Raw genomic sequence first — 27,687 nt, 5'->3', positions numbered from 1 at the left:
AGACATCCTGGCTACAGATGTGTTCAGAGTCTCTTGCAGCAAGTAACATCTTCTATGAGATTGTGATGCCACTTTACATTTGCCTTGGCTCCCATAGACAAGAGTGCAGTATATAATGTTTTATAGGACAGTTATGTCATATCTTTTCACATGCTTTCACAAATTATAGGTCGTAAAAGCCAATGATCTGAGGGGCAAACTTTTTCAATGTTTCTTCTAAACAATGTCTGCATATGCCCCCCTTCTCCTTTGTAATAAACCTGGTGACATGGATTAAAAATATATCTGTGTGTCCCTTGCCTAATCATAGATGCATAGAGTTTACACATGACAGAAAACATGGAAATTCATGCCACCTGTCCAACAAAGACATTTTCAGGAATCATTAACTCTGTGGGCTCTATTTATAAAACAAGGAATCAGAATCTTCAAGGTCTGTGTGTTAAAATGATGACAATTGATTTTGAACCAGGAAATGTTGGAGGGAATGCCGTGTTCCCCTTTTTTTTATAAATAGCCCTATGAGAAATGTGCATCCTTGGATTTTCACCTTATATCATTACTTCCATGGACATTTTATTTGAGATAAGCAGTGTTCAATAGAAATTCTTTATTTCACTTATTAAAGTGTTGAAGTTTTTTTTTTTTTCATTTAGAAGGGGGCTGTATTAAGAGGAATTTTATTTATATCATATAATATAGAATGAATATTTCAATTTGTGGCCTTCCTGTCAGCTAGAACAAGCCCAGCGTTAAACTGTCATTGTAGTCGGGTAAACCCAATATAGTAGTGGCTGTTGACTTTATACTTGAATGAAAAGCCATGTCCCTTTTTTATGTTTTACTACATATGTTAAGTAGTTATGTACTTAACATTTATCATAGGATTGTTTGTCTCTGACAGCATCTGGCTATTTAATGTGAGTAAAACAGGTTGGAAATGGCTAGGTTTACACAGCCAACATTTGTCCTGTGTCTGTTGTTGCAGATTCTGGTTCAATCATCATTGCTCAGTGAGCTATTGAAGGAGAACTTTACATGGGCAGTGCAAGACAGCTGTTAAAGACAAACTTTGTGCATATACTTAACATCACAGATCGATGAAATTTTGCATTTATCAAAATAACAATTTACATTGTAAATATAACTAGTTTAAATAACCTATAATTTTATTTATTCACAGCCCTATACTGCCTAAACACATTTAGAGAGAGGATGGGGTACAACATCAGGTCACTTGTAGGGAAGTACCCTAGCTGTGTAGTCCAAATGAAACAGAGAAAAGTCAGGTCACCAAACTGGTTCTTCTATGTGATAGAGATGTGTAAATTGCAGGATTGCGTGAACAGCAATACAAACCTTGGCAGGTAAGAAAGCTGCCATATATGAATTATACCTGCTCATTTACTTGTTTGCTTGCAGTTCAGCTTTATGGTGCAATAAGTACAGGGAGAAATATAGGAAGTGAAAGCGGTAAGAACTACATACTACCAGGTGATACTTTATTGATACAAAACTACCAATTGTCTATCTAGAAAAGAGAAGATGCTTTTTTTGCTTTATTCCAGAATCTTTCCATTATTTTGTTTATTTATTTTTTTTGGTAGGGAAACGTGACAAAGCCATACGGCATAATGGAACAGCACAGGGAACAGTTGTTCCTTCTGCATATGGGGATGTCTTGTACTCATGGGACTTGAATGAAAAGGACATGAGAACAGCATCAGGGAAGACAGCAGCACACTAAGCTTTTCTCTGATGTTATTTTGGGTCTGTTTCATGCAAGTCTTATGTGAACAACAGATCTGCCTATGCACAGGGGAGAGACTGGGAAAAGCAGAACTCCCTTCACTGCTTGTGTGCACTTAAGCATATTATCAGTTGGGAATATTACCAAAGGACCTTTAACTCTTGTTTGTCTGTTTGCCTTCAATAATCAGGTTATTAAAATTTCATCAGCAAACAGGTGATGTGGTTCATTAGTCATAAATGATGTAAAACTTTTCTCCTAGCTACAAGGTAACATTTATAAACTATTTCTGTAAAATGGTAAAATAGTAAAATAAACCATTGCCAGTTTTATATTTTATGTCCTTGTTTTAATTTCTTGATGACTTTGATTTGTTCCAGAATGTTCAAATTACATTACCCTTATGTTAGACATTACAGTAGATGATGTGTTTCTCTGAATCCCATTTTTTCAGTGTAAAAATCTGCTTGCCTATCCTTGTAGATCTTACCATCTGCTTGTTTTCAAATGTCACTATGAAATCTCACATTATCCCTAATAGTGGGTGAACTGCTGCTTTAATAGGAACAGAGGACAGGTGGGAATGTAACTAGTAATCCAATCAGAGAGTCTAGATGGTAGATATGTTGGGTACAATTTGTAAATCACAGCAAATTCACTTTGTGGAATTCTGTTGTGGATAAAATAATTTACATTAGAAACACATCTTAATTGCCAACCATATACTAATAATATATCATTTATGTTTATGCTTCTAAGTATATGTACTCAAAGTGACATCTGCCTTTACAGATGTGTATATATGCACATAGACTACATTTACCCTGTCTCCACAAACCTTCCATCTGTTTTTTTCTTTTCCATCAATGCTGAGAAGAATTCTGCTTTGTCATTGGGGCGGGCAAAATTGAAACCTTTCCAGTTTCAAAACGTTTTTCCAAACTTCTGCACAATTTAGCTAGTGAAGGTAACATTTAGGAGGTTTTGGTGATTTTAGAGTTTATTATGATTTAACTGGCTCATTTCAGCTATTCTCATCCTGTGTTTGTGCCAAAACAGCATCTCATAAGCATTATTATTTTGCTTTATTTTACAAAAAAAAAAAACTTACTATAACAATGAAATAGGGTAACTATTTACAACATCTTCTAAATAGGGAGAAAACAAGATTTTGTATGAAAAATAATTTTGATTGATTAGCAATAAATGCTTTAACAACTGATACTTTTATGGTGAAATCCAGTTAAAATCACTCTACACATCCCTATGTGATATATGGTTTTAAAATATAAAAATAATGCCAGTTGATAAGATATTTTAGGGATATATAGAATTATTTATTTGATGAGGAAGGTTTAATAAAATTGAGGGGATCTAAGTGACTGTAAAAATCGTAATATTGCTTTAAAATATTACAAATCCTTGTGTAAACATCTAATACTTTTAGTAATAAAAAGCAAATGGTTATCATACCTTACTGAAAATAGAAGATTGACGTGCTTATATATTTTTATATGATTGGCAGAGTATATGAGACTTTGCAATGCCACATCTATATTCAGTCACCATTCCCATGCCATTTTCACTTTTGCTTCAAGCATCTGAGCCAAACCAAGCTCCAATGTTTTCCCTGGACTCAAATGTGGCACAAAAATACAATACATTACCATAGAGGGAAATGCAGAAAGAAATGTTAGCAAACACCAGGGGACAGAAAAAGTTGCTGTAGCAATATAGCAAACAATTCCCACCTTCCTTTTCATGCTACCTGGCATGTGGCACTGAAGAATATTGTATGATACCTAAATCTATTGGCTACAGGTGCAGGGATGTTCATGGACTATGCACAATGAATCAATAATGGGGAATAAAATCTGCTTCTCAACACTTCAGGTAAAATAGGGGTTAGCCTTTGGTTCCTACGTTTACATGGTGTTTGCAGTATGGTATTTTGTAAAATATATTTCCTAATATCAGATCTAATATCTCACCTTCCAAAAAAATGCCAGTATTATAGCATTTCACCTCATCAGTTCCAGTCTTTCAGTAGTTTGAAGAACCTATATTGTTCTGCCTGTCCTTGTTCCATTTTGTGATCTTAATTTTTGACAGTGAATAGCTCTTTGATTTTGCTTTTGGTCTATTTTTGATGACCTAGCCTGGCAGTGAAACTTTCATCTGCACTATAAATTCCACTTTCCAATAACTCAAAAAGAAAAATCTTCAAATTGCAGATATGCTTTGTTAGAAATGCCTTCTTTGCAGGAATGGTAACCATGCTTTATTGAATGAGCTTTAAAGACGTGTATCTAATTAATATTGTCCTCATAAACCCTATTATTGAAAAGTATGTGCATGAGTCATATACCACTCAGTTATCCTGATTGTATTTAGGAGAAGTTTAAAGAATAAAAAATAGTTTCTTTGTAAATAACTACAGCAAACTGATAGAAACTATAGAAAAATATTGGGGGTTTTGATTCAAACATTTCATATCTTTTTTTCTTTAAACATAAATATGTTACGTTCTTACCCTTGTGAGAAGGTAAAGAAGATTCTGCGTCTCTATTGGTTGTGGATCTGTGAAGTTATTTAGTTTAAGTTAACAATACAAGAGTAGAAAAATATTTGTCTAAAAAAAAGAATAAAAGAAAATTATAGTTTTGTTTAACATGTTACATGTTTATCTTACCTGGCATCTGATTTTGTATGACTGCAATAATTTATAGGTGAACTTGTGCATTTCAGCAATAGTCAGATATTTTACTCCATTATGAAAAGTCTTGCAGAGTTGTACCCAGAAAGCTTGCAGTGTGCTAATTTTGCATTATGGGAAAGTCAGCACTAAAAAATAAAATGCTGATACTTTTCCTACCCTTACTAGATGAAAAACTGCACAATCTTTTTAGCTGACATGGTACTTATCCAGATTGTTGGCCAGTGACCCTCTGGTAAATACTGGAGATGACAGTTAAAGCAGACTAAACCCGTTATATTCACTTTTCCCATCAGCATCACAGAGTCTCTTCCTTCTCTACCTAGATACAATGTTTGGCCATCTTGATTGGCTGTGCTAGGATGATTTAATTGTCACGCATCCGTTCCTGGTAAGCACAGGGAAAGCTGGGATTGCCGAGTATCCTGGCTACCAAAGCTGAGCTGTGCGTGCGCATCTCATCGTTTTTGACCATTTCCAAGAGCATTAAGCAGGAAGAAGGAATTATCGCAGAAGTGACATTGTTTCTTTTTTCAATAAAAATGCCTAATCAAGCATTTTTCAAAGTAGAACAGCTCCACTTTAAAACTAGAATCACCTGGAATTCCTTTGGCACCACCCCTCTTGGAGACCAAAAAACAGTGGAGCCAAAATGAACCTTAGAAAGCAGGTCCCCTATTCTAGTGTTTCCCTTTTTCATTAGATTGCCTGCATTATGATTTCTGCATTGTTGCTCTTTGCTGATAACAAGTATACAATAGAAGATAAAGAAAACTAATACAGTTATCATCAAATAAAATAAAATATTGAAAAAATAAATAAAATGCCACTATCAATTCTCATGTTCCACATCAGACAATAAACTGTATGCTGTTTAAGAAAAAATATTTTGTAGCAAATTTTTAAATTTGGCATCTCAGCTGGTCTTAATCCCTGCTGTTAGGGACAGTTTAGCTCTCCACTGACAATTAAAATCCATTTTTATTGGTTCCTGATCATCAGTGCAGAACATGTCATGTATAGCATTGTGTTTACATGTAGAAAAAATAGAAAAATGAAAGCTTTTAGCTTGCAGATGAACAATGCAACCCCCTGGCTGCAAAAAGTACCTGTAGTGCCACATATTTAATACTGTAATTTACCCAGTGTTTATAAATACTGTCCGTGAAAAAATACAAAGTAACATTTTGGACTGTTTCATTTATCTACAAATCTTTTTTTTTTTTGTTTCTATTTATTTATTTTTATTTTGCATCAAAATGTACAATTGAATAAAACCTTAATTTAACTTGTAGAAAAACTTTGAAAGGCTTTGCACTAGAATCAAAATGCTTCTTTCATTTTCAGCAGGACAATTATAGAATAAGATATTTACTATTTATCTATGTTAGCATTTTTTTTAAGGTACAATTGATGAAAGTAAAAAAGGGAGTGCTTTTGTTACTTTTTTTATATATTTAATTAAAAAAACTATAATTTTTTTGCATTTTGCTTTATTTTAAGTTTGTTGAATGAACAGGCTTCTAGCAGAAACATAAAATTGATCTGGTCCATAGGTGGTGGACACTTGGGATAATTGAAGTTGGTAAAAAAGATTAATCAAAATAAATCAATAAGGAATATTTTTACAGCTTTATGTCAATATTGCCAGCCAATAATTATTTATATAAGACTTTGTATATGCATATATATATCAGGCCTTATAAATAAATATATTTATAAATGTTTGTATCCTAATTATGGAATAAATATTATCATGGAAAGATGACTGATGGACACTTACACACGTCAGATGATTCTCGGACGATAATCGTCTCAGGGCTAGTATCGGACGAGAATCTGATGTGTGTACAGAATCTGCGTGTAGGGAGCTCCACCGATGTTGTTCATAGATCTGTCCTAGCGGATCCTAAAACGATCGTAATACAAGTGAAGGGGAGAGAAAGCAGCGGGGTGTCGCTTGCTTGTTCTCCCCTCTCCCTAGAACAGAACAGCACTGTATGTACAGCGCTCGTTCATGCATCTTTCAGTCTTTTGTCTTTGGAAAGGATCGTGAAAGATTGTTTCCAACAACAAAAATCTAATGTGTGTATGTAGACTTAGACATTAGTGTCTTCTGCACATGAAAAGGGTTAATACCACATCCCTCAGATGTGACCTGTTTGTATAGTAACATGTAATAATGTAAAATGTTTTTAGTATAAAAAATGAGTGTTTTCTAAAAACTGAATAACCATTTTGAGAAAGAAGACTGCAATGCATCCAGGGTGCTTCCGTCAGTGTATACAGTCCATCGCTTGTTGCCATGGTGACTAGAGAGGAAGGGTATTATATAAAGTGTTCAAGTGTAATTGTCTCTGCTGCATCAGTGCTAAGCACTCTAAATGGAACAGATCATGGTTTTGTTGGAGAATGAAATATTGTACATTCCCAAGAAAAAGAAGGCTTTTTTTATTTAAAATTTTGTATTGTGTTTCTAGCTCAGCATTCTTTATTTAAAGCAGCATGCAGCATTGAAAATATAAAATCGTATCACAGTCTGAGTAAAAGCTGATGTTTATGGTTAACATCTCAAATTTCTTTTATGCAAAATAAAAGCTGTAAAATTCTCCCTGACCACCCTATGTATAAAATGATATGAAAGTGTATAAAATAGTATTATAATATAGTCACTACTATAAACCAGGTCTGTGGTATGTGATAAAGCATTTCAACAATGGCAGGCACAATCTTCAAAAAACTATGAATATGCTTTTTTGGCAACTGATAGTTTACCCATCTGCAAATAAATGGTAAATAGTACCTTTATACATACTTGTGAAAAAGTTAGTATAGAAGATGTGGCGCATTTTTATTTTTTTCCAATTTGTCAACAATGATAGCTAGAGTTGCTTTGTAAACAATGCATCTTGACTCACCGTTTATAAACCTGGTGGCTATACCTTAGTTTTTATAAAACTTTTCTGTTCGTACCTCTGGGACATGCTACTACAAGCAGGATCTGTTTATCTTAAATTTGGGATTATACTTACTCATTGTTGGAGGTAAACAAGTAATAGCAAGAAATGCTTTGGGTCACTCCCTGGTGAGGATACACCTTTATGCTGGATTAAGATTAAAATTGGCTGTACATCAAACTGTTTTTGAAGCAGAGTCTCAGTCCAATGGTTTTAAGGAATCTTTGTGGCATTCCCCCTTAAGAAGCAGGTTTCTGCAGTGAAACATGTTGTGAATTTCTGCATATCAATACCTTTATCTATCTTATTGTGAATTATGAAACTATGTGCTTCATTTGGTTCTAAGTGGTGCTAAATGTTTTTCTTGTCAGGAACCCTGCAGCTACCTATATTGCCTGCTGATGGCACTGTGGTTTAGCACACTTTGCATGTGATTCCACAGGCATCCAGCAGGTGGCTTGCTGCAGAGTCACATTCTGGTTTGGCAACCCCTGTGGTTCCTAATTGGCAGGACTAGGCCCCTGATTCATCATTGAAATCCGCGATCGCTGGAAGCGCGATAATACGCGCGACCCGCGATCGCGGATTACCGCGGTCCGGGACTCGAGTGCGCGCGTACACTCGCATCCTGAATCTGCCGGCCAGATTTCTGCCATGCGCAATAGGGGTCGTGAATAGCGCGATCGCGCACGATTCCGGATCGCTAATACGAATGCGCGACCGATAATCCGATTTTGCTTGATGAATCAGGGGCTATATGTTCTGCCTTCAAAAGCCTCTAACTGCCTTAGCATTGGACCTGAAATCTTGTGCCTAAATCCTTGCTCGTACTCTGGCCACTTACTCTATGAAATCCTGTTCTTGATACTTTTGCCTATTGTATATATCTGTATATAGTTGCTGTCACTATGATTAAGAATTGTTGCACTATTCACTGTTTGCTTTGTTTTCAAATGCATTCACTTCCAACAAATGCACTTAACGTATCCCTGACTTGTGGCTTTATAATGTACATTGCCATTGGAGGTCTCTCTCCTTTTCCTGTTGGTAGAATCCCTGACATTTATTGATGTCCTGTCTTGACTATGCATTTGAATAATTCTGTTCCTAATGAGTTTTGAATAAATGTTTTAATGTTTTATCTGATTGGCCTCATGTGCCACTGAACTCCACTTTGGAAAAGCCATAGGTCTCTTTCGTTCTTCACTTGAAAGAGATGTTTAAATTTCATAGGGAGGTGGCAACCTTAAATTGATTGTAAGAGGGTCCTTATATCTTATATGTTGCTGTGTAAACAATGCATCTTGACACAGTGTTTATATACCTTTTATCAGATGTGACAGACTGCAGTGCTACAAAGTAACAGTGTTCATTTGAATCCACTATGTTTCATTCATATGCATATATGTTGACGGCTTGCTCAGACCTGAGGTTTATTCAAACTTTTTTTTAGCAGTTTTACTGTAAAATGTATCGAATAGATCCATTTATTATTTTTCATTTGAGGAGGTGACAACATTTCCATACAGTTTTCTGGATGCTCAAAGCAGCATCTGGGGTGGTTTGCCACCTTTGCCACCTCCATAGACCTGAATAGGAAGTGTGTAAAAACACCTAAAAGACTTGTAAGGGCATTTGCAATTGCCTGTAAAAGTGTTTTTAGACTTTTTTTTTAAATGTCTAGTGCCTAGTTTGTTTGTTTTTTTTTATTTTATATATAAGTAAGCTTTTTAAGAAGCCTAGAAATTATTGTATTGGGGTTGGGAAAATGCCTGCAAATACCTGGCGCTTTTGCCTGAAGATGATCCTGGATGCCTAGCTGTGCATAGTAGGCATCCAGAAGCCCTAATTAACACCTTTACCCTTTTCCCCATCATCATTTTTCTGCCATTTTTTATCTTATTTTCTATTTTTACAGCCTCTTTAAATTTTTTTTCATTTAAGTTTATGTTCGAAATTAATCTTCTTAGTGGCACATTAAACAAGGAAAAGAGAGAGTTTTTGTAGACAATCATTAAAGTAGAAAAACAGTGTTTTTTATGCATTTTTATCTTTCAATTCCATATAAACATAAATCAGTTTTGGAAGCAATATTACCAAAATATGCCTTGGATCCTCTACTAAAAACTATGTATGTATCACTGTGGTATCGTATGTAATGACAAATGTATTGCTGAGTAAACTGACCCTTATCAGAAATGTACTCTGAAAAGCTGAAATAGAAGCAGAACTACAGGTAACAAGACGTTTATTTTATGGGAGAATTAAACTTTTCTATATATGCTAGAGAACACATTGCACACTTTGGTCTACAGGATACAGTGTAACATATACTGTACCCTGGGGTTGCAAGACAAACATTAGACATAAGTATACCTGTTTATTTATCGAGTCACTAACATGCATATTACCTAAAATGCCAACATTGCACTCCTCAACCAGCCTATTCAAAGTATCTCAGGACATATAAAAATACTTATACATATGTCCCTTGCTGCTAAGGGATATATAGCCATATCATAAAACAACATCTAAACTTTCCTTTACAAAGGTATAATATCCAGTCTCATTGGCCAACAGTACTGTGCAGCCATGTAGTTGTGGCAGTAGGGTTTGGGAGGCTGCTGCAGGTCTCAGGTTAATTGTATTTTTTACCAGAATCACTTAAGTTTTTGCATTGTAAAGTACTGCTGTTCTTTTATTCCAGCATTGCCTAAATGTAACAAAAGTTGATTGAAACCTTTTATTGAACTGTCTGTAGGTAAGGCAATGAGGGGTAATCATTAAGTTTTGTATTTGAGGTATTAAACTTTAATAAGGATTAAAAAAAATTTTTGTAAGTAAATATTACCTTCAGAATTTGTTCATATTCCATTGTAGTTGCAGAGTTGGGGAGCATAGAGAACAATTAAATTGAAGTATTGTAATTACTCTTTGGGGATATATACTATAATTATCGATACCTTGGCCTGTGCTATCTCGACTTGCATTTTAATGTTTTATGCTTTGTGCTCAAATTTTGAAAATTTTTAATAGATTTTGTTTCTTTCAGTAAATTTTTGCATGAAAAAATCTTAGAATAACTTATGGAACAATGAAAATCTTACTTTGTGAAACGTGATTCAACTATTGCACCACAGTTGTACAATACTAACAGTTGGACATTTTGCACCAAACAAGCTGAGCTGTGATTGTGATCACAGCTGATTTGTAACAAGCTCTAACAGCCCATCGAGGTGAAACCCGTCAGAGTTTTACACGACACGATAAAGTCACTTTCGAAATTTTATTTTGCTAGGAGCAGTAATGTGTAGTATGAAAAACCCCTGTCCTGTGAAATGTTACCAGAAAAGAGGGAGAATACTGTATATATTCTTACTAAAATTATGTATGAAATGAATATATAAATAATACATAATTTAATTTTGCACCAAAAAGCTATGAGCCTCAAACCTCCTTCTTTCCTGTCATTTATACATTTTATGTTTTATATTTAGAGGCGGCTCAAAAACATACATTTATCTAATACTAGTAAGGTGAGGAGTATCAATACCAACTACCATCAAGCTCTCAATACCAACACTTTACCATTGTAAACAGATTAACCTGGAAAATGTGAAAAGTAACCAAGAGCTGGATGCATATGAAAATACCAAATGTTTTTATCTAAAATTTCATACTTCCCTAATACACATTCTTTTTAAATTTTGTTTTGGCGTGCTCTTAAGAACCTTGTCCTCTACTTTCAAGAGATGCTCACTGCATGCCCATGTTACTATCCAAGCAAATATAAAGAAACAAGTTATTGAATGTTTTTTTCCAAATTTCAAAAAGCCATGTAATATATTATATGGATTGTGGTGACTAATCACAATCTTAAATTTAAAGAATACAGAACTTTAACTTGAATAATGTAGATTCAAATACAACTATTTCAAGCTTAAATTTGCGGACCTTTAAATATGCTGTATTTCTGTATACCTCAAAAATGCTGTTGATTGTCTCCCTCCGCTATTGTTTTCGCAAATGCTATTGGCTGTTTGTATATATAAACACATGAATTGATTGTAACATATTTATAAAGCACAAATGATTCTTTATAATTTAGGTTTGTGCTTTGCTCGTTTTGGTGACAGTACTCTCCTTTCCATTCGTTTATTGCACCTTATTGCCTGTATTTTATAATAAAAACATGAAATTTATTATTATTAACATTATACAGCAGTACAACAAGATCATTATAAACATATGATATAGAAAGAGAGAGAGAGGGGGAGTCTTCAGACAGTCAAGGAAAAAAATGATATTACATTTTTATTTTAAAGCGAATATAAAAGTTTACAATTTTATTTTAAAGCTAATAGTAGAGCTGGTAGACTGGTAACAGGGCAGCCACATTAAAAGCATTGTCAGAAGCCGCAGACAATAAACAGAGCTACAATGTACTGTATGTGTCTGACACTAGATACAGGTCATTGCTGGTTACTATGGCAACTCGGTGATGGGGAGTAAAGAAAACCTAGCAATGAACCTTGCAGTTCACTTTGCGTAAGATGGCTTTCTGCGAAACGGCTGATTAAGCCTCTCTGCTATAGTTTTTACAGTGTGTGTGTGTGTGTATATATATATATATATATATATATATATATATATAAATTTTTCTGTTTAAAACAATCTTTACAGTTGTTCACTTTGCAGATTTCATTACAGGGAGTGGTCATTAACTTGCAAGCTCTCCCATGAGAAATCTAAAAGTACATTAAGGTAGAAAATGAATTTCTGCCATCCTTGAAGGGCTTATCACACAGCAAAATGTAATATAAGGCACAAGGTTTCTGTGTCCCTTTGACTTCCAGTGTTCTACTGGTATAAGTCCATTCTGGCCGCCATTTAGTACCTTTCATTGTTACCTAGCTCAAGAGGAAGGTTTTTATATGCTTTAGAAACCAATTTACTGTTGGGTTTTCTTAGATGTGCTGTGTTTTATTCTCAGCTATTCTCTTCTTTAAACTAATGTTGTAGGTTGGAGTCTGTAGACTGCCAAAATCCAGCAGACAGATTTTAGATGCTATGTTCAGATACAGTACCCATTCTTACCTGTACATAGGTGAAATTATTGCTTGAGAGTTGTAGACATAACGAAAAAAAAAAAAACAGAATATTTAAGTTTATTTTTATTGAGAACAATTGTATCTGCGATAGCTCTGTCATTCTACTTTAAACTTACACATATCATATTAATATATTATCCATAATTATTTGTATATTTACACAAATGAAGTGAATGCTGATGTTATTATACTATTACCGATTTGAATACATGTCGAATAGATGAAAAAGTTTTATAAATGTTTGGAGAAAAGAGAATTTATTGTAACGACATTTACTACCTCATTTACTACATCAAATGTTAACAGTTTGGTACTTTGTATCACCTCAACCGAAATGATTCCTTTTACAGTTTATTTGTTACAAGCAAATAATGCAGCTCCACTTTTTTTCAGTACAAACCAAATGTTTGTATAACCAAACATTTATTTTCCTTGGAGAGCATATGGAGAGAGTGGAAACTCTTTTAGGTTTATATTGATGTATGTTTAGTATTACTGACGTTTGTAAGGACTTACTGTAACTTACACCACCTGATCTTTTTGGGCTCTTATCCAGGGTAACCAGCCCCAAATCTGCTTAGCTACCAAGATCAAACAGGTTTTTGTATACAGAATGGTGTGGTGGCATCCAACCTACCAGCTGGGTAGATTTATGAAAGGGATATAAGCAGTTCAGGTAGCTTGGGGAATCAAGTGAAACTCTGCTGACTTCAATCATCCACATCAGATACAAGCATAATTACTGGTGTCTTTAGATTTCCTCATGTTAGTTATACTTCACAAATTAATTTTCTCCACATTTACCGAACAATATTACATATCCCTTGGAAGAGAACAATTCTTTTTACTGAATGAGCGTCCTACTTGCAGAAGTTGGTGTACAAGTTTATGTACTGTAAACTCATTTAATATATGCTCTAAGGGCTTTATATGGCTGTGGCATTAGATAAATACCCCATTGATTGTGACATTATCATACTTGGAAAATATGTGTTTAAATCTGTTTTAAATTTGTCTTCTCTTTTTAATTGCACAGGAGCTGGAGTGAATTGCGTGGCAGTTTGAAGTCGGCATGATTGCCACTGGAGGTCTGTTGAGGATCTCTGCACGTAAACAAGATCCTCTCAGACCCAAAAGCCAAGCTCCGAAGAGAAAGCGGAAAGCAAAAAAGAAGCGCAAGAATGATGTGGTGGTTGTAAAAGGCAAACTTAAACTTTGCTCTGTCTCTGGATTAATTGCCCTATGTGGAATCTTAGTACTTTTGGTTGGAATAGCAATGGCTGTTATGGGATATTGGCCAAAAAGTAGTTCTGTTTATCATGGCAGTCCAGGGACAAATCAAGCCAAACTCTCATCAGGTGATATCAATGTTATCAGTGCAAATTCAAGCCAATCATGGAGCCATCACAACAGTCAAGGAACTAATCAGAATGCCTTCAAAGTAAGTGACACAAACTCAACAAGAAGCCTTCAGCAAAAAACATCACCTGGATTTCTTGCAAGTCTGTTTTCTAGATACTTGCACTCGGATAATCTTAAAGTTTTTGGTCCTCTAATAATGGGCATTGGAATATTTCTATTTATTTGTGCTAATGCAGTTCTTCATGAAAACAGAGACAAGAAAACAAAGATCATCAACCTGAGGGATCTCTACTCTACAGTGATTGATGTTCATGGCATGAAATCTAAAGATGGAGCACCTCTAAATGGGTTTGTTAATTATGTGCAATCTCGAAGCATGGATGTAAAAGGTGGTGACACATTTGGGGCTGCAATGTTGGCCAAGAGTTCATGGCATTCTGCTCTTGGTGGACCAATTTCTTTCTCTCCTCCTAATCTAAGGGAAGCAAGGACGTCTTCTCCTAAGGTATACCGACACCAGGCTGAGCACATGAACCTGAATGAGGAGGTATACAGTATTTACAGGGAGAGGTCCAACTCTGCTTTACCATTTGACAGAGTTTCAGGGGGGGATGAAAGTAATGATTCCCTATCCGAATCACCTGACCTAGAATGGGGTAGGAACAGTACATGTTCCATAGTTGGTCATTCCCTTAGTGCTTTCACGCTACCTATTGTCAACTTAGATAGCTGTCTGTTGGAGAAGAAAGAAGACCAAGGGGAAGGGAATAAAAGTGCCAAAGAAGTATCTAAGGGAGAGATTGAATTAAGTTTGACTAATTTTAGCCATGCAGACTTAAACTGGGAAATTCCCCAAACTCATAGAAAATTACCTTTAAGGCGCCAGAGCACAAGTTGTCTGCCTGACTTCAGGAGACCGATGTCACCTGGGCCACTCTCAGATTTGGGTAGCCAGTCATTAAGCAGCACAGACTTAGACTGTAGCCTTTTGGTGAGAGGTTCTCCATTTGGCAAAACAAAACCTGTTGTTCTTAAGGATTCTCTAACTACAGCGCCATTGATAAGAAGAGATTCCCAAAGTTCAGGGTCTGACCAATCAAGCAATAAGGGCTACATTCATCTTGAGGAGGCAGGAACCTCCTTTGAGTCTATAGACACCTCAGCCAATAAAACTCAAGACTGTGAGGAAACAGAGGCTATAGACATTGAAATTCCTTCAGAAGATACCAGCACAGAACAACACGTTGAACAGAAGCAGTACACTAATAAAGAAAAATTGTTGATGCTTTCCAGGTCTCGTGCTAAGTCTGATGATGATGGTGGTGATGATATAGATAACACAAGTATTTAAGGCACACTTTAGGATTTGTCCATAGTTTGTTCTGGAACATGCTGTATTACAGGGAACTTGCCAATATCCAAAGATCTGCAGTGTCAACAGTTTTAGTACGTATTGATAACCATCACCAACACCTGATTGTACCTGTATGTATGACTGAAACCAAACTGTAATAATAAACAGTTAAATAGCCCATCTTTAACTTTCAGTATGAATCAGATTATTTTTACAGTAACTGTGCACTTCATTTTTAGCTACAGTAGATATTTTTTCCTGCTGATGGCATGTCAGTAATTGCTTGGTTATGGCGATTTAGTTTGGCTTACTGAAATGCTAAGGCAGCAAGTCTGCCTTCATAGTGATAAACTGATTTATTTTTTTCTGAATAAACTGTTTTAGAGGTTTTATCATTTCTTTGGTAACATAATATTCCAATGCAGTTTAAAGAGGCAGAGTATTCAAATACGTTTTAAAGACAAGGGATGTCAGAGTTTGCTCTTGTGGGACTGTTAGAATTTTATTTTCAAATAATTAAAATTTTCTGTAACACACTGTTTTTATTGGATGTTATGGTTATTAAATGCCTAAAAGCATCAATATTATTAAAAATAATAAAAAGGAAATGTTTACATTCAACTATATCACATGCACCAAAATGTATTTTTGTTATTTTTAGGGTTTTTTTTGGTTTCCTGTTTTTTTACCTCTTGCAGTATTTTAATAATGGCATGCAATCTTGCTTACAACAAGCAGACTTGAAATGCAGAATATATAGTATATTTAGGAATCTTTTTTGCTAGCTACCATAGAATTTAATTTCTATAAATGGAAATTAAGTGAAGTGCATGAAAAAATGTATTTTTGCTACATTTCATATTTATTCAATGTAGATTTGCATCACTGGCCCATTTGTCAGAATGTCAGCCTTTTGATGTTTTCTATTATAAAGATTCTTTATAATAACAATGCTAATATTAATGATATAAATAAAGATAAATAATTTATTTAAAAAGGTACAGAGGTATTGTTAAATATTGTTAAAGTGAACTCTACTGTTTCCTTTTATAACTTTATATCTTGCTGTGCAACTCAAAATCTTATGGGTAATCTTTATCATTAAATTGTAACTATATTCATTTTAATGGATGAAAAATGCCATTTTATGCCTAATGTGCTTTCTTGGTACTAAATAGGGTAATTCACCCTATCATTATGTATGAGAGTATTTTTAACATTTGTCCCTGTTCTGTGTATTTTTTGTATATCAGGGATAGATGTGTATTTTTTTTATTACATAAAGTCTGGTATTAGTTATAAAAAATACTGTAGCATGGCTGAACTACAGTAGACTTGATGGTTTTAACTTCCTGCTGAAAATTATTTATAGTTGGTTTTTACCTATTTACTAAGAAAATTGGGTCCTGCAGATTTATTATTTGCATTTCTTGAAATTGTTGTCCCTCAAAACCCCCATAATTGGAATTCTATTAGCTATAGGCAGAGCCAGTGTTCGGGGTAGGCAAACAGACTATTGGCCAAGGGCACTGAAGTCTTTCAAGGGCCTTCTACCTTCTAGAGGAGTCTGCAGAATTAAATCTCCCTGTACTCTTGTAAACCTTTCCAGGCAGTTGCTCTCTTATAGCTGGCCAAAAAAGGTGAGAAGGTAGCCAGCATTGATCAGCATTGCAGCAAACATCAGTGCTCATACAGTACAATACTGGGCTTTTGCTGACACTGTGCCCACCCATACCCAGCGCTGATCTCATAGTGCTAACAGTAGATTTTTAGTGCAAAGAGGGAGTGTGACTATTGGCCACAGAGAGCAATATTTTCTAGGCTCTCCTGCACTTCTCTGTATTTCTGCTGGCCTACTTGCAACTCAGCCCCATGAACGTTGACTTACGCAAAGGCTTTACAGTTGACCCGGTTGGGCAGAAGAAGAAGCAGCTGTTGTAAGGAGACTCAAAAGAGGACACTGTGGGCTTATTAGAAGAATCTCTGACAAGATATGTGGGTGTGGTGTTGGTGTTTGTTTTACTGTGTATGTGTTAGTGTGTATTTGTTAATGTGTGTTACTGTATGTGTTAGTGCGTGTGTGTTACCATTGTGTAATTTCAATAAAGTGTGTATTACTGTGTGTGTTTATGTTAAAGTGTGTCAGGGTGTGTATTTGTGAGTGCAGTCTAACAGTGTGTTACACAGTTGATTTGGCAGCAGAATCACCCATTACAGACTTCCTCTTGCCACTGCTTCCTCAAGAGAAGGAACAAAATGACATCCTGCTATCATTCCTAACAAAGGAGCAACTCCAAAGAAACAAAGAAGTGGCCACATGGCATTTCTGATACTGTCAGGGTTGCTAACATGACATGTCCTTGGGTATACTTGATTGTTATTGGGACAGTTTTCTAAAGGCATTTAAGCTGTTCACTTAGCAAACTGAATTTGCACTCTGCAATGGATAAATTTAACTTAAAAAATAGCCAGCCATGTGCAAGCAAATGTAAAAAAAAATTATTTTTGCTTGTACAGGTTTTTATGGCTAAAGTCAGCGTGGCTTTACCTCATTCATAAAGCTAAGTGAAATATCCCTTGTAACAAGATAATTTAGTTTGCTAAGTAAACACCCTAAATGCTGTTAACAAATTATTGCCTTTGCATTTCTTTGTTATTCTGCTTAAGAAGCCATTTGTACATTTTGTACATGCCACACAACAAATCTTTTTAACCTCACGTTTCTCCAAACTTCTTTACCTTCCATAATATCACAGCCATACTAATTTTATCTTTCTGGAACATTCCTACATTTTAACTCCAGTGCTTACTTTCTCTGTGGACATTATAAAGAGCAGAAAAGGAGAAATCATCTACAGCATAGACTTTCAGACTAGTTCAACCAGTTGAAATCACTAAGCCTGATTTTTTAAAGCTTTCTTAGACAGGAGAACATTGACTATTATGGTCGAACCTAGGTGATCCAGAAAAACTGGACTGGATCTTATTCGGGATTGAAAACATTTGCCAAATAATAGCAAATGAGTTTGAAGAAATACATTCCAGGTTTGTTGGTTCACCCAGGTTCTCTTATAATAGTCTATATGCTCCAGACTTAGGGAGCTTTAATAAATCAGGCCCCTTGTGTCTCTAAGTCTATCCTTCTCCACAAGTGGCAGGCAGATTGACAGACCAAAGCCAGTAGCCAGAGCACCCCAGTCCAGGATCCAAGAAGCATGCTGTGCGGTACCTTCCCCTTTTCACACTACCTCATCCCGATTGCAATTGTACATTCTAATTACCACATTGCCTCATTCCTCTACAATGCATTAATAATTAAAATACGTACTGTATGACCATGGTAAGTGTTGGCATCATTTTAAACATTATTGTAGTACCTGATGTTCTCTATAGTAACAACTCCTTCTTTGTGCTTCCTATCCTGTTCTGGCTAAGAAAATCAGTGAGATCTTTAGAGAAGTGGATGGGTCGGCCTTGCTTTGACTACCTGAGAATTCGGGGCAATGTGAGGTAGACCCATTTTTACAGCATGCAAGCTTAGCCTAATGTTTTTGTATATTTGTTGCAAAACATAAAGCTGTAAACACATCATGGATGATAGAAGGCATATTCCAAAGAATACTAAATATTAACAACATTTTTTAAATACAGCTCATGCCTCTATAGTTTTTGTTGTTCAATGAAACATAATTTGTACTAAATGAACAGCTTAGATATAAAGTAGCTAGCTCCCCCCGCCCCCCTTCCCCCAAGTTTAATTGACACTTATGTATCCGCTCTCTATTTGGAAACATATTGGTCCCTACCAGACTGATCTTTACATATATATATATGTGTACAAATAAAGTTATATGCAATGTATCTGCCTGTACTAGGCTGAATGAACTTGTTACCACTTTTTCAGCAAAGGTATTTGAACTGCTTGTCATTAAACATAGATACTGCAAGGTAAAACTCTTGGCACACCACATAGGTTGATGGATGCATTAGATATGTCAACACAATAGAATTGGTGTGTGTATTTTTGAAATAGCAAAAACAAAGAGAAGTAGTGGTATTTTAAATGGTCTTACATGCCATTTGTGTCCACTTCACGTAGCTTGTTAGCCATTCCTTTCATTTGAGCTTTGAAGTGTGACGAGTGTATTTACTGGGCCTTTAAAAAAAAAAAAAAACCTTGTGTTTTTGAACTAGCTGTTGATTTTGTGACATTGGGCCTGATTTATTAAAGCCCTCCAAGGCTGAAGAATATAGATTATCATCAGTGAACCTGGGTAATCCAGCAAAATTAATTAGATAGTTTACAAGCATCAGCTACATCACTGCTGTAGCACAACATCTGCCATCACATGACTCCACCAGAACTGTGTTATTTTCTATTTAAGGAAGGGTTTGAGAATGAAAAGCAGCACAGAGCCATATGGGACCTGAGGGAAAAAGGATTTGTCTGCTATTTTTAATAATTAATTATGGAAATGTTAAATAGCAAGATTTATACTACCAAAGGATGGTGGCTGAAGTTTTGAATTAAGTTAAGCAAACACATTAATTTATCAAATAAAATTTATTTTACCTTTATTAGATTAAGTAAAATCATCAGTAAGCATCCTAGCTTGTTAAAAAAAATTGTTTTTGATTAACAATTCTTCCAGTCTCAGATTGATGACTGTATCTCACTAAGATTTGGTGTAGTAACTGGAGTATAAAACTCACAGGCTTGCTATTTTTTATGTTAGGTTACTGTGCATATACTGTATTCTCAGTGTTCTTTGGTGATTCAGCACTGACCATGCTGTGCCTTATGATAACAACACACTTTATTTCGATTAGTATATGCCAGTTTGCAAATTCTATGCATTTAGCATGCTGAAATTCTCACCTACTCCTACAAATAAAATAATTCTATTTTAATTTCTGATGTGTCAGTAATTAAAAAGAGTATTAGAATTCATAAAAGTATGAAGAATTTAGTATATATTTAATGTTTCATTTTAAATGTCATGCATGTTTGTCATGTATATTTATGAGTCGGCATGCTCATTCATGTACTGTTTCTAATGCAATTAAGTGAAACATATTTCCCTTTTAATAATCTAATACTTTTGTAAGATGGCCTTTAAGCAATGAATACATGTAAATGAAGCATATGTGTATCTAGTATATGTATTGATTTCAACAGTGCCTAAAGATAAATGTAATATGCAAATGACATATACAGTTGACATAATTTATTTCTATATTCAATGAAAATGCAGATTTCTCACTTGGATAAGATGATCCCTACTTTTACTGTAACCTAAAATCTATGAGGGTTTTTACCTAACCTGCCTAAAAATCAATATTTTAACTCTGAATATCCAGGGCCTGATATTTTATTTGCTATTGACATGCTAGGTATCATTATACCAAGATCAAAAGAGCTCTCCAAGGCCCTCAGATAGAAATTGGTGCCTATTGATCTGGCTAGGGATTCAAGCATTGTCATAATTATTTAAAATAGTCATTCCACTGTAAAGAAAATAATTTACAAGTGGCAATTTCAAACAACTGCCAAGTTTTCCTAAAAATTTGTTTCCAAAAACTACAAAATGTCACTGTGGAATGTACAGGTAACTTGCAACAGTTGTCACATATCTACAGTCCAAAAGAAATTATACCAATTTACCTGCATGCAAGGTGTGCAAGGATGGCATGTCTGGACAAAAAACATATCAAATGTAAAGCATGGAGGTGGAAATGTTATAGTTTTCAATTGCTTTGTTGCTTCGGGGCTTGGACAGCTTGCAGTGATCCTATCAAAATGTGGTTTGTTAGAATGCAAGGTCATTTGTTGAACCAGAAATAAATCTTTTAACACAATAATGGTCTGTACAAAACTAGCCAATACACCAAGAAATAGTTAAATCAGATTTCCTTTCAATGGGGATTTTTGGGGATCAGGCAGTTCATCCAAATCTACCCACAATTATCTTGAAAGTATGACATTTTGCAAGCTGAAAAAAATTGCCAGATACTGGTGGACATTTATACAAAAGACAATAAATAATTTCTGCTAAAGTGGGGTGTACCAGCTTCTGAGGCTGAGGGTGCACCTAGCTTTCCACAGAGCAGATATACATTACATTTTATTAAATAAATTATTCGAATTGCATACTTTCTTTTGTGTTTTTATTCAAGCATATCACCTTTATTTCAAGGCACTGTTTAAATAAGGTACCAATGTTTGCCTGTTCAAAGTGAATTGTTGAAAAAGTCTACAATATCTAAAGGATGTACTTCCTTTTTGAAATTGCTGTGTATACATATTTCTGTTTGTATTTAATTCCTATCCCCTCCTAATATCGGGCTGATTTTGTGGGTGATTAAAGTTTCACAAATAGAGATTCTGATAGTCTTCTGTTTAAACACAAGGAAGGGTGAAGAAGAAGTTTTTGAATTTTATGCATGCAAAGAATAAGGCACAAAGTCAGTTAGCACAAAAGAAGAAGCTGCGTCTGACCAATGTACAGAGACCACTACTTTTGCACAGAGAGCAAAGTCTTTATCTGCAGTCTTTTTCCATGGACAGGTTGCTGTTGCTAGGCAAGCATTAGAAAAAGAATGAACAATTAGACAGTTAATACTTACTAATTTATCCACCCTGCCTTGATTTTGTGCTACCATAACCTAGCCACCATAGCCGTTTTTTTAGCATTGACTAAACTTGGCAAAATTAAAACATGTATCTCAAATTTTGAAGGTTGCCTATGAGCCTGTTGGAAAGAAATCCGCTAATTTAGATATAACCATTAATAATAAGTATGGAAACTGGCGCTGTTTTTGGTCTTCCCTACCTGTAAACAGTTTGAGCATGCTAATTTTAAAGGACAGATTGGCTTGCTAAAGAAAGTGGAAAAACCATCTGTGTTAATGTTCTTGACAGTCTGCGTCATAAATATAATCGTTCATATTGTTCACGATTACAGTTAAAAAAAAAAAAAAAACAGGAATTATGTAATGTGTGTTAAAGAGATGTGTAAGCTTCTCTTCAGAGGCTTCATTAACATATAATATATTGGTACATATTTAAGTATTCCCTCCAGAATTTTCATCCTTACCCACCCAATGGTTATGGCCATTAAAAAATGGAAATAACATATAGTAGATATATATAGACATATATAGAGTCATACCCCTAGCAATACACACTCAGCTATGCTGAAAATCTTTCTCCAGATGTGGTGGAAGCAAAACCCCAGTACCACCCTGCACAAGAAATCTAGTTTTATATAACCGTGTTTTCTCAGCTTGTTAACTGCTGGATGAACACTTACAGTCCCCTACAGTTTCCCATCGGAGAATGATATATTGAGGGAGAACAAAACAGACATGCTGCCATTATGTTTTTGAATGGTTATATATGAATGTCTTGAAACATTAATAGGTTTTGTCATACTGGACATCCTGTTTCAAAAAGCAAAAAATCAAAATGACCAAACTAGACTAGCTACAGAACAGATTCAATGCCCCCTTCCTAAGAATGTTTTTCAGCCATCATGTTGTTTTACCTAAGACTTAAACCGAAATGGGGACCTTATGTTATAGGGCTGCACCAACCACTGGCATTCTCCCCATTGCATAGACCAGTGATTTTCAACCACTGTGCCGCGGCACACTAGTGTGCCATGAGGGATCTTTGGTGTACCGTGGGAAATTATTTGGTGTACCGTGGGAAATTATCCAATTACCATTGTCGAGTGTCTGTGCTGTAGTGACTGGCAGAGTAATGTAATACTCTTCCATGTCAGTGGGTGGCAGTAGGTAACATAGTTTTCTTGTTCATTCTTAGAGACAAAAGAATTAGCTACAGAGTGTCATTTTGTAACATTTTTGATTTGTGGTGTGCCGCAGGATTTTTTCAATGTAAAAAAATGTGCCGTGGCTCAAAAAAGTTGAAAAACACTGGCATAGACCACTGTTTCTCAACCAGGGTTCTGTGGATTCCTAGGGTTCATCCAGAGGCTGCTAGGGGTTCCCTGAGCAATGAGTAATCTGTGCCTCCCAGGTCAGTTACAATTGACACCAATGATCTTCATAGCTACAGTATCTGTAAGGGTGATATTCTTCCTAATAGCCAGCAATGTAAGAGGCATTCTTCCTACTGATCACCACACTAATGTACTGTGAGCTGTGGATATAGTAATTATAGCAGGGGTTCCCTGAAGTCCCAAAAGGTATTTCAAGGGTACCTCCATGTTAAAAAAAAGGTAGAGAAAGGCTGGCCTAGACATTCCATTTAGGTATTTTCCTAGTTCCTAGGATCTTAAAAGAGCAGTCAGGGTGAAAAAAAGGCTATATATATTTCTTGTTTTGGCATACATGAACAGAGCAAAGTTAAGTTTGACTGAAAAAGTTTTAACTGTCTGGCTTAGTTTATGGGTGTTATCAAGCATTACCTAAGAGATTCCCAATATAACTTCTTTCTCCTTTTTCGGTTTCCTTGTTGCACTGCAAAGCTTCATTTTTATGGATAAATTATGAGTGTTTGTAACTTTATAGACCTAAATTGTTACAGTGTCAGTTCTCAACACACCCACTGTTCTATTAACAAAGCACAGCGCACATTCTAATCTTCTGCAATCAAAATATTCATTGGTGTTACCATTATGGTCTTATTAACAGCTGCTATGACAAATGTTTTTCTTTTCAAATAACATTATTTAAAAAACACACACACACACATATATATATATATATATATATATATATATATATATTAGTAAATCTACTGAGTGAATTGTCTTTCTTTTTGTGTATTGCTAACACTTTCATGCTATATATTTAATTCTATTGTAACAAAAAACAATACTAGCATTGGCTGAACCTTACTCTAAAGGCTGATTTAGATAAATAGATGTGTGTTAACATGCATTCATCAAGTCATCACTTAAAATGAATGATACTAGACCTTTTTTAATGCACCACACAACCAAATGCCCCACACCACCAAATGTTTCTGTGTGTGGTGTTGCTCAACATTCTGGTTTTGTGCATTATGGCATGTTACCAGGACACATGGCTCTAATGGCCCTTTCAGCACATTGAAAAAAAACACATTTTAGGATCATTTACTGGATTTTGTCTCACTGGCTACAGAATGTACTTGCTGGTGGGAGAAACCACAGCATGCATCAGGGAAAAACGTACCTGTATTTGCTGAAAACCTGCCACAGTCAGAAAGCAGCAAACCTGCTGCAATTGAGGATATTGTTTGGAAAAAAGTACTTTAAATTCTTTATTATACCGTAGAGATTTTTTGGCAGGTTTTTTATGTGTGGGAGGGTCATTTTAAGAAGGGGGCAAAAGCACAAACTTACCTGAAAAAGATTTCTCTTCTTGTTACAGGCGCCAAAATTTGTGTTACACTATTTTTAAGAGCACATCCGACCTAGGCTGCTAAATAGCCAGTTGTTTAGTATATGTGTATGTTGGGCTTCTCCTGTTACACAGTGAGCAAATAATATCTCTGTTTCAAGTATGTGATAAAAAAAATCAGATTGGATGTTTTAGCAACATTTAGGGAATCGGACAAAATAAAGTTCAAATCCACACAAATATGATTTTGTTGCTTTGTCACATTTTCATATCCTATACTCAGAATGAAGCTTTCTTCTCATTTTTTGCTCCAGTCTCTGGAGATCAGAGAGGTAAAGAAATAGATATATAATCAATATTAGGGGGAAACACAGAAACATTTTTAATGTAGCTAAACTCACAAGTACAAATGTACTCCAAAAAATGCATATTCTGTCGGGAGTTCCTTCTGAAAAATAGCCCTGCACTTCCCGGTATGCAAGGGTGCCTTGGCACTCCCGTACCTGCAGCCGAATATCTTAAGTGTACAATTTAGGTCAGTGCTGCCACTGAATCTCATCCTCAGGAGTTTTGGAGTTAGATTTGGTGATGTTATTACTGTGCTTCTCACTGTCCCCTTGCTGGAGGCTGTGGTGTGAGAAAGCAAACCACTACCTTCACCAATGGCCACCTTCATACAGAGACCCATGCAGAAAATAGTTATGGCAAATCAGTAACAAGAAAAGTGGCAATACTGGTGACTAGCCCTTTACCCAGTTGTCACAGATTCAACAGTTTATTTCCTTTCTAAAAGGGGATCATCCGTAAAGCTTTTATTCCTGTATGCACATTCTTTCCCCTTTAATGACTTTTATTTTATTTGTTATACAGATGTGAAAAAGAGGGAAAATCTCAATAAAGTCAATGCAAAAAAAAAACATACAAAGGTTCTAATATTTCACCATTATATTCAAAACTAAAATAGAGTTTTACTGTTAGCTGGATTCTGGATATGAATATATGTATTTTCTCTACATGATGAATTATTTTCTTTTTAAGTACACTTAGAGATGTGTTTTAAATAAAATATTGAAACCATGAATAATTAAACATTTAAAGAGGCATTTACTGTATAAGGTGAATTTAGAATGTGACCTACTTTTTATATGAAAATGTCGATATTTCTAGGACCAGTCAAGATGTGTAACAATCTTTATGTAGTTTAAAAAATAATGTTATTTGAATGTACAGTAAGAGCCTCGCAGGCTCAAGTGACCTGGTTTTGTTCATGCCGTACATAATACAGTAAACCATTACCACGAATGGTCTATAAAACAGAAACAGGGAATCAGAAATATATGTGAATATCTTCAAGGTATTGGTTCACTTTCTCACTCTCCTTTGTTCAGGTTGATCCTGTCCGGCCAAGATTGTGGAAATAATCTGTGCTTTAGACACTGAAGATTTCTTGGGACTTCGGAGAAATATATTGACTCTTGTGACTTTTACAAAACTCTTACTGTCTGGAATTTTGAAGGCAGTTAATAACTTGAAGACAGAAATATCAGTAATGTAAAAGTTTCATTAGTAGGATATTTATGTACAGGTTTGTTTAATCTGTGTGTAAAATGCTGAAAATTTCAGATTGTAAAAAATTTGCTCTGTTCGCAGTCCACTAAAACCTCCCAAAAATAATTTCATAGAATGTTACATGAGAGAGAGAAAATGCAATATAAGACTTCTATGCCTCAGTGCACAGGTACTATCAGATGGGATAGTGGGAGGAAAAGCCAGATCATGTGAATGTAGACTTTTGCTGGCTCTAGCCTACAGACATGGAAGTGTTTTAGTACTAGATAGAAAATAGCAGTGCTTGTTACAGCAGTACTGAGAGCTGGTATATAGTAAGGCAATTGAGTTTGGTGATCACAAATGTGCATACCTGATCTTTTGGTAGATTCTAGTACTTTAGGTTATGCCTCTTTAAACTAACCCTACACAGAGACTGGATTGTATGGAAACACATTACCAGATTCTCATATACTTATTCCTGTTTTGTAACACTAATCCACTATTCAAATAATGTCTAGTGATCTTTAGGTATCAGACAGTTCTAAGTTAGCTCTTTATGATAAGGGATGACCTAAGTATTTATTTTTATTTTTATTCATACTATATCCTTTGTCTATTAGAATCTAAATTTATGATTATTTGAGATAGAACAGTTATGCATAAAAATGGTTATTATGTTTATGTTTTAATAACAACTATTTCCAAACCTGTATTAAGGATTTGTCAAGTGTGCATGTTATAAGGATCTGCTTTAAACAATATTAATGAAAGTGTTGCACCTCTTTATTGACTTACAAACTGTCATGTTATGATTTTCAATTTGTGTTCACTTGGAAATGCCTTAAGATACTTGAAAATGTGCTTCCTGCACCCACTCCTGTGCTTTTTGGTTTTATAGATAACAAAAAGCCAATCCACATCACAAATATGTGTCTGACCAGGTCTCTTAGATTTTAGGATGCACTGAGCAACACTCTCAAACTCTGTTATTAGACTGTGCAGTCATATGTATAGAAACTGTACAACAAATATAATAGGAAAGCAGAAATAATACAAAAAATTGAGGTTTTTATGACTATGTCTTCTATCTGACTCAATTTCTATTTCTGTGACTTCAGCTGCTCTTTAAGTTAACAATTCTTTAACAATTCAGTGTATCACATGAAAAATAGTGAGAAAATCTATTGATGAGTAAATACTTTTATTCTAAAATATATTCAAAGATTTATTCTTTTATTTACGTTCGTAACATTGTAACCAACATTTTTAAATAAAGGCATTTTCTACATTTTTTGCATGTTTCTTCTTTGCTACAATAACCCAGAGCCTGCAGAGAGCACTTATCTGACGCAATAAAGATTTTTGAGTCACAAATTCTTGGCTGCCTGCAATGCAGTATGCAAACATGCAGTGCGGAAAGATTGTTCCCATGACTTCACCATCAATTTAGTGAGATTAGGGTGCTGTGCTAACTGGAGCTATATCTAGAACAGCAGCTGGATATTTTTTTTATTGTACTTTAGTTTATATAT

At 35.2% G+C, this 27,687-nt stretch overlaps 1 protein-coding gene across 4 annotated transcripts in view; it reads left to right on the top strand.

Annotated features, from left to right (window-relative positions):
* The window catches only part of TMEM200C (transmembrane protein 200C), a 54,471-nt gene extending 27,035 nt beyond the window's left edge, over window positions 1-27,436 (top strand). For 3 of the 4 annotated variants that reach the window (XM_072411404.1, XM_072411405.1, XM_072411406.1), the window contains exon 2: window positions 13,571-15,437. In XM_072411404.1, coding sequence (XP_072267505.1) covers window positions 13,607-15,247 — 1,641 coding nt within the window. In that variant the 5' untranslated portion in view covers window positions 13,571-13,606 and the 3' untranslated portion in view covers window positions 15,248-15,437. Of the gene's footprint in view, window positions 1-13,570; window positions 15,438-25,992 lie in introns of those variants that run through there. The other variant, XR_011920813.1, reaches the window with a different exon arrangement.
* The last annotated feature ends 251 nt before the right edge of the window (window positions 27,437-27,687 follow it).

The sequence above is a fragment of the Pyxicephalus adspersus genome, chromosome 5, assembly GCF_032062135.1.
Source record: "Pyxicephalus adspersus chromosome 5, UCB_Pads_2.0, whole genome shotgun sequence".
Classification (NCBI taxonomy): domain Eukaryota; kingdom Metazoa; phylum Chordata; class Amphibia; order Anura; family Pyxicephalidae; genus Pyxicephalus; species Pyxicephalus adspersus.
This window is presented reverse-complemented; position numbering and strand designations above follow the sequence as displayed.